This window comes from Mastigoproctus giganteus, chromosome 9, assembly GCF_048544385.1.
Source record: "Mastigoproctus giganteus isolate SK-2022 chromosome 9, ASM4854438v1, whole genome shotgun sequence".
Lineage (NCBI taxonomy): Eukaryota > Metazoa > Arthropoda > Arachnida > Uropygi > Thelyphonidae > Mastigoproctus > Mastigoproctus giganteus.
The window spans coordinates 166,685,825-166,704,904 of record NC_143583.1 but is presented as its reverse complement, the minus strand read 5'-3'; the positions used below and the strand labels follow the sequence as shown (position 1 = coordinate 166,704,904).

At 37.7% G+C, this 19,080-nt stretch overlaps 1 protein-coding gene across 2 annotated transcripts in view; it reads left to right on the top strand.

The window, feature by feature from the left end:
- LOC150080870 (flotillin-1-like) overlaps positions 1-19,080 on the top strand; it is a 321,558-nt gene that overhangs the window by 275,093 nt on the left and 27,385 nt on the right. Inside the window, exon 11 of one of the 2 annotated variants that reach the window (XM_090380968.1) lies at positions 16,352-16,426. The exons of the other annotated variant lie outside the window; for it this stretch is intronic. Within the exon in view, the coding sequence (XP_090237094.1) occupies positions 16,352-16,408 (57 nt within the window). The 3' untranslated portion in view covers positions 16,409-16,426. Of the gene's footprint in view, positions 1-16,351; positions 16,427-19,080 lie in introns of those variants that run through there. 2 annotated transcript variants of the gene reach the window in all.

The following is a 19,080-nucleotide window of genomic DNA, read 5'->3' as shown; positions in this document are numbered from 1 at the left end:
ATTTGATGAATTTGAAGTTCTAATTAAATCATCAAATGCAGACATTGTAGGGATATCAGATACATGGTGTCACTTGAACATACAGGATGAGAATTTTACCTAAAACCACAAGTTGTCAATAAAATTAAAAATTACAGGATATGTGGTAGAGATAATATAATATTTAGAAAAATACAACCAGGAGTAGCAATATTAGTTAACAGACAAGTGCAATCCCTAGTGATACCTCTGAACATTCATGCAGAAGCAATTGCAGTTCTCACATAGGGAGAGACAACTAAAACATACCATTGATTGCGTGAACTTGTGAGTAACTAATGGCAAAAGCCATTTGCATACATTTATGTTACAATCGTAATTTTCACCCTGAACCTGAATTGAGGCTTGGACCTCCAGTATATTTACCTCTTAGTCAAGGTTTTCTGTCTAAAGATTTTGAAGAATTAATTGTTCAACCATTACCACCTTTCTACATTTTAGGAGCCCTAAATGGACATCACTCACTATGGAGTGACTAAGACAAATCACAAAGGTTTGCAAATTGAAAAAGTGATAAATGAAAACATCTCACTATCTTATATAATGGCATGCACGGATACTTTCACATTCTGTCAAAGAACAGCTCTTCAATAGAGATATTAATCTCTACTCCCGCACTATTCCCAGTGATCCAAAAATTTTGTGGAATAAGATCAGAAAGATGACTAATAATTTGGAAACCTTCCCTGGTACTAAATTGGAAAGGGCAGATTATTATTATTAGTAATAGCGATAAATGATGCAAGAACGTAAACTTATACAGCATCAGCCAAAAAGGGGGGAGGGACAAGGACTACACTTTCCCATTTCACCAATTCATTCTTTTCATAGTGTCTAGTTCAGGGGTTCCCAACCGTTTTTTTTACTTGCTAATGCTTTTAAAAAAACACATTTTTCCTTTCATCGACCCTTTCATTCAAAAAATATTTTTTAATTTTAATGGGGTGCATTATAAAAAAAGTGGGTTAATAATAGTTAATTATTTATTATAAATATAAAATAATTATAATATATAGGTAAGTAATAATTAGTTCATGATTACTTACCATTACACTAACAGCAATCATCCTTGCCTTTCGCCGACCGGGCTAGCCGAGTGGGTAAAGTACCTGCCCGGCAACCCAAAGGTTGCGGGTTCGATTCCCGCCTCGGGCTTGGATCAAAGTACTGCAAAAACCTTGGGAGGTGCAATATGGCCACAGAAGCCGATGCGCCAACAACTACCAAATCAAACCTTGCCTTTCCTAAACCACGAAAAGATTCCAAAATCCTAACAAACTTCCCCCCCCCCTATCATTTTGACCGTTGTTTGTGCAAAATCCTGAAAAAAATGGCCAGTGCCCATCTTGTGAGGTATCTTGAGTTAAGTGGCCTCCTTTCAGGTTCAGGGTGAAGATTACACTTGTGGAAAAATATATGCAAATGGTCTTTTGTGGCAAGAATCTGAAACCATTAGTTATTGCCCACGCATTCAGGCAAGCTGCAGTTCTCACTGAGTCTGTAATGTAGGGAGAGACATCTAAAACATGCCATTGATTGCATGAACTCGTGAGTAACTAATGGCAAAAGCCATTTGCATACATTTATGTTACAATCGTAATTTTCACCCCGAACCTGAATTGAGGCTTGGACCTCCAGTAGTACCCGAGATTAGATTTTTGGATTTGAAAGAAACTTGACTTTTTTACAATATATATGTCAACTATGTGCAAAGTGCATGAGAGGTTTGAATATCATATGCGTGATCTCCTTTAATTCTTGGGGTGCCAGCTGTGCATTCTAGTACACCTCTGTTGTGAACTCTGGAAGTTAGGGAAAAAATACAAAATCGAAAATAGTGTCTTACTAAGAAGCGAGAAAACAGGTCAATTTAAGTATACTAAAACACACTTATGCTTCTACTATCCGCAAACATGAATCAATGGCATGTCAGAGAGAATTGTCCATCTCTCCAAAAATATCAGTCTCAGACTGGGCTCAATCAGTCCTCTCGATCCAGCATCCATCTAAACTGAACTCAGTAGACCAAAGCAGTAATACACCACTCACAATTCCATCCCAGAGTTCACATTGTCGTGTGGAAGAAAATTTGAAAAAATTGTATCCTGTTGAGACAAAGCAATCATGCCTAACAAACATGGATACAGATGATACTAATGGCCAAGAAGAACTGCTTGAAATATATGCAGAAGATGATATGGATGAAAGCAATGACTCAAGATGTCCCACATTTCCCAGAAAGGAAAAATCAAAACTGAACCGGTATAAACAATCTGCTCATAAAACGCAGACAGATACATCTTCCACATTCAAAACCAAATAATGGAATGCATCATTCAATGGAAATTGCAGAAGTTTTCGCAGCAACATCGATGATATTCATTAACTAATTCACTGCTTCAATCCTATTGCCATGTGCTTACAAGAAACCAACTTGACACCCCAAGCTTCTCCTGCAGTCAAAAATTATACTATCTTCAGACAAGATAAATCAGGCACTAATAGTGCTCATGGAGGAGTAGCCATACTTCTGGACTCAAGAGTTCCCTCCAGATGTATACCATTGTAAACCTCCTTAAAAGCCATTGCCATGTGTATAGTAATTGATATCTCTGTTACTTTGGTCTCAGTTTATCTTCCACCTAATCGTACATATACTATTCAGGAAATTGAAGATCTTGTCCTGCAACTACCACCTTCCTTCTGTCTACTAGATGACTTTAATGGTCACCACCCATTATGGTGTTCCTCCAGTTTAGACAGGTGTGGAAAGCTTATTGAAATGCTGATTGACAGACAGAATTTAACATTATTAAATACTGGCTCCCCTACCTATATTCATTTTCCTACCAGAAAAACTTCTGCAATAGACCTTTCCATTTGTTCTGCAGTACTCTACCCAAGTATTGATTGAGTAACTGTGTTAACGATCCTTACAACAGTGACCACTATCCAATAATATGTAAAATTAAAACTTCCTGTTCCTTAACAACAGATAATCTTTTACTAGATTTACTAGGGAAATTTCCAAAGGCTGATTGGATAAAATATAGCAAGCTTTGCTACATTCGATGTCCATATCATGGAGTCCTCTTCCATCAACCATGTTACTGAACACATAACAAATCAAATGCTAGCAGCTGCAACTGCTGCCATTCCATAATACCAAGTCAAGATAAGATGAAAATTAAATTACTGGTGGAATGAAGATTGCAACAATGCAAAAAAAGAGAAAAACAAAGCATGGAATCTATTCCATAAACATCCAACCACTTCCAATCTTATTAATTATAAGTGACTTAGAGCAAAAGCTCCTTATATCAGATGGAGAAATAAAAAAGAATCTTGGGTTAAATTCGCTTCTTCAGTAAATAAAAATACAGATATCAGACTGATCTGGAGAAAAATAACTGTTAAATGGTAAATTTCCTCCAATATCTACTCCACTACTTAACTGGAATGGACAGGAAATCTCTACTCCTACAGAAATTGCAAATGCACTAGCAGCTGTATTTTCTTAGTTGTCCTCCTCAACTGCTTATGACCAATCATTTCAAAAAATTAAACATGTAACTGAGAAATCCAAACTGAATTTCACTGACAGCTGTGCATTACCTTATAATCAACCATTCACCATGTTAGAATTGCAGCAGGCTCTTACCAACTCAAGGAACAGTGCTACTGGCCCTGATGGGATATTTTATGTAATGCTATGAAATTTAGATAAAAAATCACTATCTTCACTACTGATCTTTTTCAATAGAATCTTTACTGAATGTACATTCCCAAGCTCCTGGCATCATTCCTATTGGCTATCCCAAAACTTGGTAAAGACCATTCTGCTCCTCACCGTGCAGACCAGTTTCTCTTAGCAGCTGGCTGAGCAAAATCCTCAAAAAAATGATCCGTCGTTGTCTAACTTGGTATAGAGTTTGAAAAATTGATTAACAACAATCAATTTGGATTCTGGAGAAATTAATCGTTAGATCTCATGGTTAAAGCCGAAACAAACATCAGAAATGCTTTCATCAAAAAGGACATCTTGTAATGATCTGTCTGGACATTGAGAAAGCCTTTGACACCACATAGCATTTCGGCATCTTTGAAGGATTTACATTCTCTTGGCCTTTGATGCAATTTGCCATATTTTGTTTGTATCTGCAGAAAAAGGAATCCCCATCATCCTGATCCTGAAGTTAGACTGAAAGAACAGCTCATCCCAGTTAAAAATGGTATACATTTCTTAGGACTTGTTGTTGATAAAAAAAAATTGACTTTTGTAGAGCATATCAGTCACATAAGAGTCCACTGCCTGAAGAAAATGAATATCTTAAAAGTCCTATCCACTTTATCCAGGGAAGCAGAGGGGCTCACATCTGGTGAGTTTGGCACACCCAGGATCCTGAGATGGATATCATCATCATTCTTCTCTTTCTTGGTGATTCCCTCCTTCTTCTTCTTCTTCTCCTCTCTCTCTCTAAGGTAACTCGGGATTTTTTTTTTTTTTTTTTGGCTGGTGCAGCATAAGCCTCAGGCTTCCTTGCACCACATAGCTAATAATAATAATAATAACAGCACTACTGTGTTTATATTGCCTACTCATTTGGTCTAAGTTAGACTATGGTGCCCCAGTCTACCACTCAACAAGACCTAGTGCCCTGAGATGGTTTGATCCAGTACATCGTTGCATGCTCTGAATAGCCCTCGGAACTTTTCATACCTCGCCTATGCAGAGCCTGTACACTGAGGCCCAAGAACCTCCTTTGTAAATCAGAAAACAAAATCAATTACTCTCTTATGCAGCCAAAATAAAATCCTTACCAGGTCACCCCTACAGAAAGCTCTTTTTAAATTTGAATGGGAACACTGTTATCAACAACAAAGAATCAATAAACCTGCGAGTGTGAAATTAAAAAAACCTTCTCCTCAGTAGAGATCTTAACCTGGATAATATAACTCAGCTGATGAAGCAGTCTATACCACCATGGATAATCAAACAGCCTACATGCGACTTCTCCTTCCACTTTTGGCACAAACAAACACTTCCTCATATAAACTATCAATATCTGCATGCAGCTTACAAGGCAGAATTTTCAGATCACTGCTTTCTATACACAGATGGCTCTAAAATTGAATCTCATGTGGGACCAGCAGTTTGCCTTTCAGACTTCAAACTTTCATCGGCCAAAAAAACTACCAAAAGACAGCATTTATACTGAAGAACTGCAAACCATTATATTAGCGGTAAACCAAATCGAGTGTTCAAGTTCCCAAAATAGCATCATTTTTGCTAACTCCATGATGGCTATACAAAATATCAATTTTAACAAACATCCACTACAGCGGCAAATTCAATACCGAGTATCAAAACTCCTTGAAAAGGTTATAACGTTAGATTTTGCTGGATCCCAAGTCATGTCGGAATATATGGTAATGAACAAGCAGACAGAGCTTCTAAAGAAGCCAACAGCAACATTTCTGCATCAGAATACATCCCTCTCTGACTACAAACAAATTATTCATCACAGTGTGGATACATCACTTGAAACAGCAATGGCAAGTCTTAGCCAATAACAAATTGCATCAAATTAAAAGTTTACTCCAACCATGGAAATCCACCATATAATAAAACAGACATGACGAAGTGATACTTCCAAGGTTAAGAATGGGACACACCCCCTCTATGTCCTACCTGTCATATACAACAAACAGTAGAACATGTTCTAATTACTTGTACAGCTTTTGCTGTAGCAATGAAACTGCTTCAAGGAATTGATAGCCAAACATCACCTACTCACGCTCAAAACCATATTGGAAGACAGACAAATACAATCTACAGTCACTTTGTGACTCTTGGAAACTATTCAGAACTGTATTTTCTGGCATATAAGATGCACTTTTTATTTAAAAAAAAAAAATTATTGCAAAATTGGGATGCACCTTATACAGCATATGCATCTTATACAAGAGATTGATGCATTGCAAAAACAGCCAGCTGGCCACAGAATATTGTGTGCACTCTGCACAGATTTGTGGGAATATGATGCTGCAGTTTTCATTAGGCATGCAGTTTGGCAGGTGTTCATCAGTATTGCTTATATTATAAAAAGATGAGTCCTAAACTGTCACGACTCTTATATTATATACACCATGGGGAAAAAATCACATGTCATACACTGCAGGATTTAAACTGAAAGTTATAAACTATGCAGGAATTGGGCAGCTAAAAGACAATTTGGACTGCCTCCAACTGAAAAAAACATTAGAACTTGGAGAAAGCAATGCTTAAATCCATGTTAAAGAAAAACGGGCTTTTCATGGAAAAGTGGCAAAATGGCCAGAAATAGAAAGTGAAAAAGGTAGAAAATTACAAAATGACATTGCTGTAACAGCAAAAATGATAAGAATTCAGGCTCAAAATATAGCTTCTGAAAGGGATATAGCTGATTTTAAAGGAAACCCCACTTGGTGCTATGGACGAAACTCCTATCACATTTGATATTCATTCTAATAGGACAGTGTCAAAAAAAGGTGAAAGAAACAGTAACAATTAAGACAAATGGTCATGAAAAAAATGCATTACTCTGTGGTCTTTGTATGTTGTGTGAACGGAACAAAATTACTTCCACTGTCAATTTTCAAAAGAAAATTAATGCCTAAAGACAAGATACCACAAAGTCATTGTAAATGTTCACCAAAAAGGTTGGACAGATGAGACTGGGATGAAAATATGGACAGAATGAGTGTGGGAAAAATGAAATAGGGCATTAAGAAAAAAATTGCACTGCTTGTTTTTGACAAATTTAAAACCCATGAGCCCATAAAATGAAAAATAAAAAATAAGATATGGAAAAGCTGAATTGGCTATAATACATGGAGGATTGAAATCTCAACTTTAACTACTATATCTGTCTATCAATAAGCCATTTAAAGTTCTGCTGAGAGAATAATGGCATAAGTGGATAATAACAATGAAGAGTTTATTAAATCTTACAAATTAATCTATCACACTATCACATAAGTGTGCAAATGGGTTAAAACAGCATGGGCAAATATCAATCCAGATATTATGTGGAATTAGTAATGGTTTGGATGATAGTGAAGAGAACTTATTATCAGGATGATTCAGAAGAGCTTTTGGAATTTAGTGACAAGAGAGGGCTGAAGTTGAAAACGATTCAGAGAAAGATTTCTTAGACTTCAGTGGCGATTAAAATCAGGATTCAGAGGAAAACTTCTTGGGATTCACTGGTCATGCCAGTGATTAATATATCTATATTATAAAACTTATTAGGATTAAGAATTTTATTTTTCTTCTGTGATAGGGAAAAATCATTACGTTTAATAAAATTTAATTCAAATTCAAGGTGCATCTTATACAACAGAAAACGTGAGTCTAGTTCTCTGAGTTCATTGTAGGTTTTATCAGTGTTGAAGTACAATCCTCATCCAGTGCTATCTATGGTCCAGCAGAGGCTGTATTATCTTATGGAATCCAAATTTGATATTCACTCTTGCTGAATCCCATCCACATTGAGATCAGGGGAAATGATTTTTTTTATATATACTCCAGACACGAGAAGTATTAGAACCTATAGTACTTAGTACTGTGCATAGGTTGAAGGTTGAGAAGGTGAAAGAAAATATTTGTTGACGTTAGACTTGACTGTAGATAGTAATTTTCAGAAAATACATATGAACAAAGATTGCTCCAGAGGATGGAAGTTGAATGAACAAATGAGGAAGAAGAAAAGTTGGTTCTGTGAGTTTTAAGTTGGACAATAAAAGGATGTTGACGTTGCGGCATGTGTTGAGACTTCTTTGGAAGAGAGAGCGGCAATTATAGAAGCCAGTTCAGAAGAACAGTGCCCATGGTAGCATCAATAGGAAAGGCAAGCAGCAGAAACAGAATGTGTATGAGATAGAGAGACTGTTAGAGATGAGTCATTGATTAATTGGCCACTTCTGAATAGATTCTAGAAACCTGAGAGAGGTTTTTGGGGTACTGCCACAGATGTGGGAACAATATTCCATGGTAGGGTGGATTTGCAATTTGTACAGAGTAAACAGCTGTTTGGAAAAAAAAGTAAAGCTGAGAGGAAAAGAGAAACCCAAGTTTTTTAGATGCAGAGGAAGCAATATTTGTAATGTTCTTATGCCAACAGAGATTAGAAGTCAGGGTAATCCCCAATAGAGATATATGATCTTGCCTAGAAATTGGAGAGTCAACGAAGATAAGCATAGGAGCAGAAGAATCCTTTTTTGTGAGATATAAGACAGGGCTGAGTTATAGAAGGATTGAAATCAACTAAATTATCTTTGCCCCACTAGAGAATTACCTGGAGATCAGCATTCAAGGAATTGGTAGTGGATATTCGAGAAGTTGAAGCTGTTGGTGTGAGGCAAGGTTTCTCAAACTGGAAGATGGAATGCAATGTCTTTAATTAGCAAAATTAAATAATATACAAGAGGAAAAGAGTGGGAGAAAGAACTGAACCTTGGGAACACCAGCATTAGTGGAGAACTTAGAAGACAGAGAGCCAGGTAACCTAAACCAGAATGTCACTAGTGGATCGACACTGACAGAATCCGTACTGGTGATCATTGATCAGATGAAAGGGTTCTAGTTAGTTTAAGAGTTGGCGGTTAATTTATTTCTCCATTACTTTAGAAAGAGTAAAAGGAAACACAATGGGACAATAATTGGATGGGAGGGGTTTGTCACCCTTTTTTAGGAACTGGCTGGATATGTGCAAATTTTCAATCAGAGGAAAAAACACTTTTGGAATAAGAAAGTGAAAAAAAGGCAGCACAGAACAGGGGTAGGTTTAGGAGTGCAGGTTTTGAAAACAAGTGGAGAAATGCCATCAGGATTAGCATCAAGATTGATCAAAATCCCTTTGACAGAAGACGAGGAGACATTGAATAGAATGTAGGAATAGTGGAGGTGGTTTACGAAGATAATCAATACACAAGTTGGAAGAAAAACAATCTGCTTTGTCTTTGGCTTAAGTTGTAATAAAACCATCTGATTTTGACTGAGGTCAGAACACAGATGGGAAAAGTTGAGGCCAGTAGCTTTGGCATGAGATCAGAATGCTCGGCTGCCATTTGGACAAGAAGCAAGTTTTTTTCTCATCTTAGCCTGTTCAAAATCTAATTTGGACTGATCAATAACTGCCTTTTAATTGTTGGGAGCTTTGGTGTAGGCAGAAAATGAACCTGAAGATTTGGATAGAAGCCAAATATGATATACAACATTCTTCTCTTGAACAGCCTTAACATATTTATTGGAAAACCAAGGTTTAGATAAAGGATGAGATTTTAACGGGTTTTTTTTGTTGAATAAAGGATTTCATCCCTACAAGAATAATTTCTCTGATATGATATGAGCAAAAATTGACATCAAAAGCTTTGACACAGTAATATGATCAAGGAAAAGAAGAAAAGAAATCTTGCAGATAATCCCATTTTGCATTCTCTTAATGCCAAACAAAATGAGGTTGAGATTGGCAACAAGAGAAAGTGTCAATTGGAGAAGAAACCATCGCCAAGTTGTGAACTGAAGTGCCTAGAGGACTACTCAACTTGACCAAATACTTAAAAGGGTTGTTTTTTGAGAAAAAGATTAAGCACGTTAACTGCATGGTTAGGTTTGTCTGGTATCTGGTAGGTAAATGAATGATCTGCAAGAAGTCATTAGTAATTGCAAAAGCCTCAGAATCTCGACCAGCTTGGTCAGTGTGACTAGAAAATGGTAGCCAGCTGGAGTTGTGAACATTAAAATCCCCAAGGAAAATTTCCTCACTGTCAAGAAAGTTGGACTGGAGAAAGCCAAGTTTCAAAGAGAGGAAGTTAAAAATTTCCAAGTTATTAATGGAGTTGGGAGAACTATAGAGGCAACAGATAAATTTTACAGAATGTGGTAGAGAGAGTGTAAACCAGAGAAGGTCGAAAAGAGGAGATTCCAAATTACTAAGTCTCTGACAGGGAATATCAGAAAGGACATGTACCACCTTTGAAGTGAAAGGAATCCTACAGCGAATAATTCAGATAACTGAGATAGTCAGTGGTTGAATCAACCGATAACTCGGATTCTGTCAGAAAAAGTACGGGGTGGGGGGGGCAGACTAAGTGTAAATGGATATTATTGAGATTAGAACTGAGACCACATATATTTATGAAATGAATGAGGAAGTGTTTGAGGCATTTAGATTTTTTTGCAGATAAGTTTTCTATTAGTTTGACAATTAATGGTGTATTCAGAAGTAAAATATGATGGGGGGGGCATGCTGTATGAAGTAATGAAATTTTTGGATGTGGTGTACACATGGTAAGAATATACCCAGATCCTTGATACAACATGGCCTTGACAATGCCACACACACACACACACACACACACACACACACACACACACACACACACACACACACACACACACACACAGTCTCTATCTGGCAGAATAGAAGCAGTGAGATTATACCCTGGCTGATTCTAAAGTCCCCTACAGATTTACCAATATGTTTGGTATGGTGGACCATCTAGCGGCCAGCTGACCGGCTTGCAAAACACCGATTTAGAGCTGTACCCTCGAAATGTAAGGAAGATTGGAATTTGCGTTGGTGTCCATCATAACCTCAAAAGACATCAATCATACTGCCTGATGGAAGAATTGGGGGAGGGTTTGCTGGAACTTTGCGCTGTAGACTAACTTGTTTTTAGAAACAAGCACGTGTTTACTGAATGTGCAAATTTTATACATAAATGCCATTTATGTTTTAGCACTTTTATCTGCATGAGCCTTCTACACTCAGTCAGAATTTAACTGACAAAGACAATATGTCTTAAATTTTTCATTTTTTAAAAATTATAAATATATATATGTGTATACAATAAACTTTTCATAGATTTTTTTTCCCTTATCCTATGCTTTTATTGAGATTTACTTGTTTTCCATTTTTATATGTACTTGACTGAGTACAACTTTTGTTTATATAATTTCTAATGGGTGGCTTATCCTTTGGTCACCTATGATTTTTCTCTGTATTATTCCTGGACATGGTACATAATGACCAGTGTGCCATAAAATAGCAAATCACTTAACTCTCTCTCTCTCTCTCTCTCTCTCTCTCCAGGAGGATTGACTTTTTGTGTCAAATTGAATTCCATCACAGAACTTCCTATAACTATAAATAGTGCCTTCTATGTTGATCACTTTAGCATATTTGCCTATGTTGATCACTTTAGCATATTTGCCTAGTCATGCAATATGAGGATCACTGAAAGATAAATGCAGTAAGATATTGCCTCAACTCCTAGGTAGTGGCTTCCGATTCTTACTACAGAAGACTGTTTTCATACATTTTTGTTGCAAGCCTAGTCTTTATCCAGAACCTGATTTGAGGCATGGAAAAATTTTTATTCCAATAGTTCCTGACACACAATTCTTGGAGATCATGTTTAATAAGAAGTTGACTTTCTTTCAACACATTTGTTGGCTGCGCACAAAATGTGTGAGAAGTTTGGATATCATTTGTGCTCTCTCCTGTAATTCACGGACTGGAGACCACTATACTTTATTATGACTTTACCATGCAATGTGCAATATAAATTATATAATGGGCCTCAAATATATGCGTGCCAGAAAGTGTCCTTCGATGGCTGGATCCCCTCCACTTCAGGCAATTCATATTGCCACTGGAGCATTTCAAACATCTCCTCTCCAGTGCTTGTATGTCACACCAAACAACTGTTATTATTGCTTTGACAGAAGCAGTTGTCTTTAAACTGAAATCTATTCCAGACGGCCCACGTGGACTTCCAATTTTGAGCCATGTTGCTAAGATCATTATATCATGGTGGATATGGTTGCATTGTCACCAAAGCAACTCCATCAACCCTGACATTCTCAGTTATCTACATACAACTTTAACAACTGGTGGAAGGTCACCTCTCTGCCTCTCTTCATTCTAATCACTTGTTGGGCCTATATCTTTTTTTGTGTTTAGCTAAGGAATTTTTACTTTTTAGCAAGGATGTAACTAATTTAACATTGCAATCGTTACGGTATAGTGTAAAATATATCTTAAACTTGATAGCATAAGGTATAATGTAAAAATTGATAGTGTAATAAGTATCATTGCATTTAGGAATCTATTAGCTTAGTGTAGTATTCTCAGTTAATCAATTAAATTTATTAATCTTATTAATTTTCATTGTTAATCAGTTAACTTGTATTTAAATGAAAATCATTTCCTAGACTAGAGCAGTAAAGCAACAGGCACAAAGTAGTGGCTTGAGGGAGGACCAAAGTGGGCGATTCTCCAAAGCATCACAGCATAAAAAAAAATATATGCAACTTTTGAAATTTGCAGACCGTTCTGGAAAAGGACATGATCCAGCCATGGAGTATGTCTTTGTGTGCGTGCGTGCTAGATGCAGAGAATGTGAAGAAATTTGATTTGGGAGTTTGAAGTGTAGGGTAATTGCCCTCGAAGGAATTAAAATGAGGGCCCATCTCAACCAGAGCTAACTCTTGTGCATCAACATAGTGGCAATCTTCAAAGCAGAATGTGTCGGTTCCACAGGAACTAGTTATTGTTGGTAACTCTGTTCTGCAAGAAGGACAGGTGGAATAGGACCTGCATATGTCTGCCAGGGGGAAAATTAGATTGACGTAGAGCAGATACCATCTTTGAAGAGCACAAAAGGTGATACTGTTGTACATGTTGGCACTAATGATATTAAGAGTAGGAGATCTGAGGACTTATTTAACAAGTACAGGCAATGTTGGCAAAAAGTTCCGAGTTGGGACTGAATTTGAAAGTGTCTGTTGTTCTGTCCAGACATGATAGGAGGGAATATACGTTGAAAGCCTTGTCGATCAATTCGGCCATGGAGAGAATGTGCAAAGCTCATGGGATAGAATTTTTCTTAGCATGGTCTGTGCTTGTTAACAGGAGACTGTTTCTACAGTGATGGAATACACTTGAATAGAAGGGGTGCAAATGTATTTACTGATGCTATTGAGGCAGTGAAAGGTGGATCAGAAGACTGCTAGCTGGGGGATACACAGACTAATAGTTTAACTAGAGCCGCAAGCAGAGGTGAAAGTGATTCTCGCATTGCTACTACTAGTGCATGCAGCAGCCAGGAAAGCAAGGTGTCTGGGATTTCGGGCCATGTTGTGGGTCATCATGGAACAAATGAATACATGGGCTGTGGTAGGGTAACTAAGAGTAGGAACATGTGCATGTATACTTGCACTTATACTCTGCTAGAAACATTGTAAATAAATCTGATTAATTTGAAGTACTGATTAAGTCGTTGAATGCAGACATTGTAGGAATAGTGGAGACTTGTATAACTCAGACAAGTGATGTTGAATTTGAATATTGAATATTGGGAGTGCAATGTATACAAGGACAGACAGACAGACAGGACAGGAGAGGTGGAGAGTTAATGCTGTTAGTTAAGAAGAATATTAAATCTAAGGCAGTGCATCCAGTTGACTTGGATGACGAGTGCAATGTTGAGTTTGGTGTGATATAGGCACTGAGAAAACAATTGAGAGTAGGAGTGTGTTATAGGCCTAATCAGGCCTAGCCAGCCCTAATTAGGCCTATAACACACCCAGGGTGCTGACACTTTGGGGATGCATGACATTGGGGTTGTCGAAGTTTTGAGAGGGCATATATGTTTCGTGAAAGAGGGAAAGCGATTTAATATGACAATTAAAACATTATAAATATTCTGATTGTCATTTTTTGTGTTTACATTTGTCTTTTTAACTTTTCTCTAAAAAAAATAAAACTATTAACTCAATAAAAACACCTGCTTAATTTTTTTTTTTATATGGAAGGGGATGCAGGAATGCCTCCCCTCTCAGGGCACAAAATCTCGGGCCAACTCTGGGCATAATGACTGTGATGAGTATACCAATTAGCTATACAGGAAAATAGAGTGGGCCAGCAAATTGGAATGTCTCATAATGGGGAGTTTAAATATCTAGATGTTGACTGGAATTAATGGGTTGGTTACTCACACACTAGCAAGACTTTTGTAAATTTCTTGGATCACTGTTTTCTACAGAAGCATGTTACAGAGGCAATGAGAGGAAGCAATATTCATGATCTAGTTATCAGCGGTGATTCTGCATGCTTGCATTAAGAATCTGCATGTAAAATACCCACTGGGTGGCAGAGATCACAGTGTAATAATGTGAAATTTAATTAAAGACATAACTACCATCAGGGATAAAGGGGGAAAGGCTTTTGCTTTCATAAGAGTGACTACAGAGGTCTCAGACAGTCTTTAAATTGTGTGCAGTGGATCAACTGATGATGTTACCAACAGCAAATTGTAAATGGGAATAATCATAGCTACTAGGCTTTTCATAACAACAAAGAAATACTTTCAATGCTTAGACCTAAATGGATGATCTATGAGCCTCATGGCAGAGAAGAAAGTGCATGGGATGTATATAAGTTATCAGGTGATACAGATGCCAATCGTAGATATAAATTTGTCTGTAATCAAGTCCCAAAGGAAATTAGGCAAGCTAATGCAGATTATGAGAAGTCTCTGGCAAAGAATGTAAAGAAAATCAGCAAGGACTTCAATGCTTATATGACCAGTAGAAGGAAGGGGTAGAATCACATTGGGCCACTTAATGTCTGTGGGTTAACTGTTGATGCTGCTGCTCAGGTTGTTGACAAATTGAATAGGCATTTTGCGTATGCATTCATTCACACATGAGGAATTATTTAGGGAATGCAATTCCGGAAGTTTATAAACTGTAATGAGAAGCAAAATGGCATTTTGATAACTGAAAGGAAAGTGGAGGAAAAATTGTTGAGGATGGACATAAAAAAAGGTGCATGTGGTGGATGGAGTCAATCCAGTTATATTCAGGGAGGCAGCAAAGGAGGTAAGCAAACCCTTAGCCATAATTTTGAGAGCATCCTTGGATTCAGGAGAGGTCATTATGGACTGGAGAAGTGAGAACTGAACATCCCCAATTTATAAAGGAAATTAAAAGGGCACATGACTAATTACATACCTATTATCTTAATGTTTGTTTCAGGGAAAATAACAGAATCACTGGTTAAAGAAATAATGCAAGACCATTTGAATAAGGTATGCAATTATACTGCAATCACATCATGGATTTGTCAAGGGGCGATCTTTACTGCTTTCAATATTTATCAGTGATATTCGTATCATCTGCATACTTACGCATTATGCGTAAGTATTCAGATGATATGAAGGCACCTGGGGGGAGATCTGATTGAGGTGTTTAAAGCCTTGAGTTGTGCCACAGTCACCCTTCTGTTGCCACATTCCATTCAGGAGAGCCTTTGCTCACCTCAAGCATCGATGAGTCGTGGTCGTCCAACACCTTGCCAGCAGTTCGTGGGTTTCCCTTCCCAGACCACTTTCGGTAGGTACTAACCATGTCTGACTGTGAGCATCCCACCAGCCATGCCGTTTCAGATATGCTCTGACACAGTAGTCTGGCCATTACAATTTGGCCTTTGTCAAACTCACTTAAGTCCGCTGCCTTTCCTATCTGAAGAACAAGAGTAACACTGATTAATGGACCCTGAGTGCCAAGCGATAGTGACAAGCGAATTTTCTCTGTGATTCATAGAGTGCTCTCTGAAAGTGATAGTTTTATTTGAATTTCTTCTGTTTTGTTTATTTAAAGTGGTTTTTTGCCTAAAAAAAGTCTGATGTAAGAACCCAGAAAGGGAATTTACCTTTCTTTTTTTTTTTTTAGTATTTATATAAATACTAACTTTAACTGCTTGGTCACTGGTGGAACTGCTCCTGCCTCCACTTGGCGTGGCTGGTAACCTGGGAGAAGAAAGTCCCTCTCCCCGGGCTAAAAGGAGGAATAATGGAACACAAATAAACCAAATAATGGACCACATCATCCAACTGTAGAGGTCTTTGCAGTAACATAGATGATATACACGAATTAATTCACCACTACAAACCTCTTGCAATGTGTTGGAAGAAACTAATTTGACATCTCTGGTCTCAGTTTCGATCAAAAACTACACTGTATTCAGCCAAGACCGGGCTGACACCAATAGCACTCATGGAGGAATAGCGATACTCATGGATTTAAGCATCCCCTCCAGAGGCATTCCATTACAAGCATCCTTAGAAGCCATTGCCACACGTGTTGTTAATGGTATTACTCTGACATTGGTTTCAATTTATCTTCTGCCTAATCATCAATATACTATTCAGGAACTCAAAGATCTTGTTATACAGTTACCATCTCCATTTTGTTTACTAGGAGACTTTAATGCAGTGGCGCCTCCGTAGCCAGGTGGGAAGGAGCAGCAGTGCGTAGCACACGCTTCTTGATTAGACCGGGGTTCGAGCCCGTCATCACCAAATACAGAGGATGCAGAAAGGTCAGGGAATGACCACCGCATATCCCAGAGCAATATGGCCTTAGTTGCTAATGCTCCTAAACAACAACAACAATTTAATGCACATCCATTATGGGGTTCCTCCAACTCAGACAGATGAGGTAAGCTTATCAAAATGCTGATCGATAGACAGAATTTAACATTACTAAATACTGAGTCTCTTATTTATGTGCATCTCCCTATAGGTTCAACATCTGCAATAGACCTTCCATTTGTTTCCCAATCCTCTTTTCAAGTGTAGACTGGGTATCTCTGAGTGATCCTCATAGCAGCAACCATTATCTGTTAATCTGCAAAATTTCAACATCCTATTCCTTTCCAACAGAAAATCCAATTAAATGGAAATTTTCAAGGGCTGACTGGACAAAATACAGAATGCACATCTCATTTGACAACAATATCATTCAGTCCAGTTCCATCAACAGTGTTACCGAGCACATCACGAATCAAATGCTGACAGCCTCATCCACTGCCATTCCTCAACATAAATTAAGAAATAGACAAAAAATAAATTACTGGTGGAATGAAGATTGCAACAATGCAAAAAAAGAGAAAAACAAAGCATAGAACCTTTTCCGCAAACATCCTACCACCTCCAATCTTATTAATTATAAATGGCTTAGAGCAAAAGCTCATTATATCAGACGCACAGCAAGAAAAAAAACTTGGATTAAATTTGCCTGATCAGTTAATAAAAATACTGATATTGATTAATCTGGAGAAAAATAAAATATTTGAACAGTAAATTTCCACCTTTATACACCCCACTACTGAACTGGAATGAACAAGAGCTCTCTAATCCCACAGATATATCACATGTACTGGGAATTGTATTTTCTCTGTTGTCCTCTTTTAACGCTTATGATCAATCATTTCAAAAATGTAAAACCATTACAGAGAAATCCAGACTGAATTTCACTGACAATTCTGCTTTATCTTATAATCAACCATTTATCATGCTTGAGCTACAGCAATCTCTTACCAACTGAAGAAACAGTGCTACTCTGAAATCTGGATCAAAGATCACTCTCTTCACTGCTCATATTTTACAGTTGAATTTTTTCTGAACATACCTTCCCAAGTTTCTGGCATCATTATGTACTACCGATTGCAAAACCTGGTAAAGATCATTCTGTTCCTCAAAATTACAGGCCGATATCCCTTGCCAGCTGTCTCAGCAAAACTCTTGAGGAAATGATACATTGCCGCCTCACTTGGTTCCTCGAGTCTCAAAACTTGATAAATAACAACCAATTTGGATTCCGGAAAAACCGATCTTCATTGGATCTCATGATCAAAGCTGAGACAAATATCAGAAATGCTTTCATCAAAAAGGAACACCTCGTTGTGGTCTGTCTTGACATTGAGAAAGCCTTTGACACTACATGGCATTTTGGCATCTAAAAGGATCTATGTTCTCTTGGCCTGAGAGGTAATTTACCATATTTTATCCAAAATTTCCTTCAACAGAGATCCTTTCAAGTTCGTTATCGGGGAACCCTCTAAAATCTTTATCCAAGAAGAAGGAATTCCACAAGGCTCTGTTTTCAGCACCGCCTTGTTTGCAAATGAGAATGAATCACATAATTGAACTCATTCCGAAAACTGTGGATTCATACCTTTTTGCAGATGATCTCACAATTTCTTGTCATTCTCAAAGCATGCATTACACTGAATGAACTACAAATATCAATCAATCGCATCCTGACGTTGATGACACAAAATGGTTATAGACTATCCAGCCAGAAATCTACTGCCTTTCACCTCTGTACCAGATGCAATATGCATCGTGAACCCCGAGCTCCACTTGAATAATCATCCTCTTCCCATAGCTAATAGTATTCATCTACTAGGATTGTTCCTTGACAGTAAGTTAAACTTCCAAAATCACATTGAACATCTACGGACTACTTGTCAAAAAAAACTTAACATACTCAGTCTTATCAGCCACAACATGGGGAGCAGATTGTTACAGCCTGCTTCATTTATATAGAACCATAATCAGATCACAACTTGACTATGGTGCGCCTGTCTTCGACTCTGCTAGGGAGAGTGCTTTATATCACCTCAACCCTATTCAATATTTAGCTCTCAGAACAGCACTAGGTGCATTCAGAACATCTCCAGTGCAAAGTTTGTATGTTGAAGCCCATGAACCTCCTTTAAATATCAGGAAAAAGATGTTGCTGCTGAATTATGCAACCAAGATCCAAAGTCAGATGACCCATCCTAATTGGTCAATTCTTTATAATCCACAGTTTATGACCTTCTATAGAAACAAACCACAGACAGTTCAGCCTGCTGGTATTAGGCTAAAGCAACTAGCAGAAGATTGGGATATACACTTCAATAAAATCTTGCAAGATCCTATAGATCCTGACTGTCCATGGTCTTTCATCATGCCATCTTGTGACAATTATTTCCACCAGTGGGGGTAAACACTCTCTCTATCAGACATTAACATCCAACAGCTACACATTGTGCACACTCAACGTTATCCTGACTTCGCTAAAATATATACAGATGGATTGAAGTCTGAGATAGATCGGGTGCAGCAGTAGTACTCCCTGATACTACCATTTCTCTATCT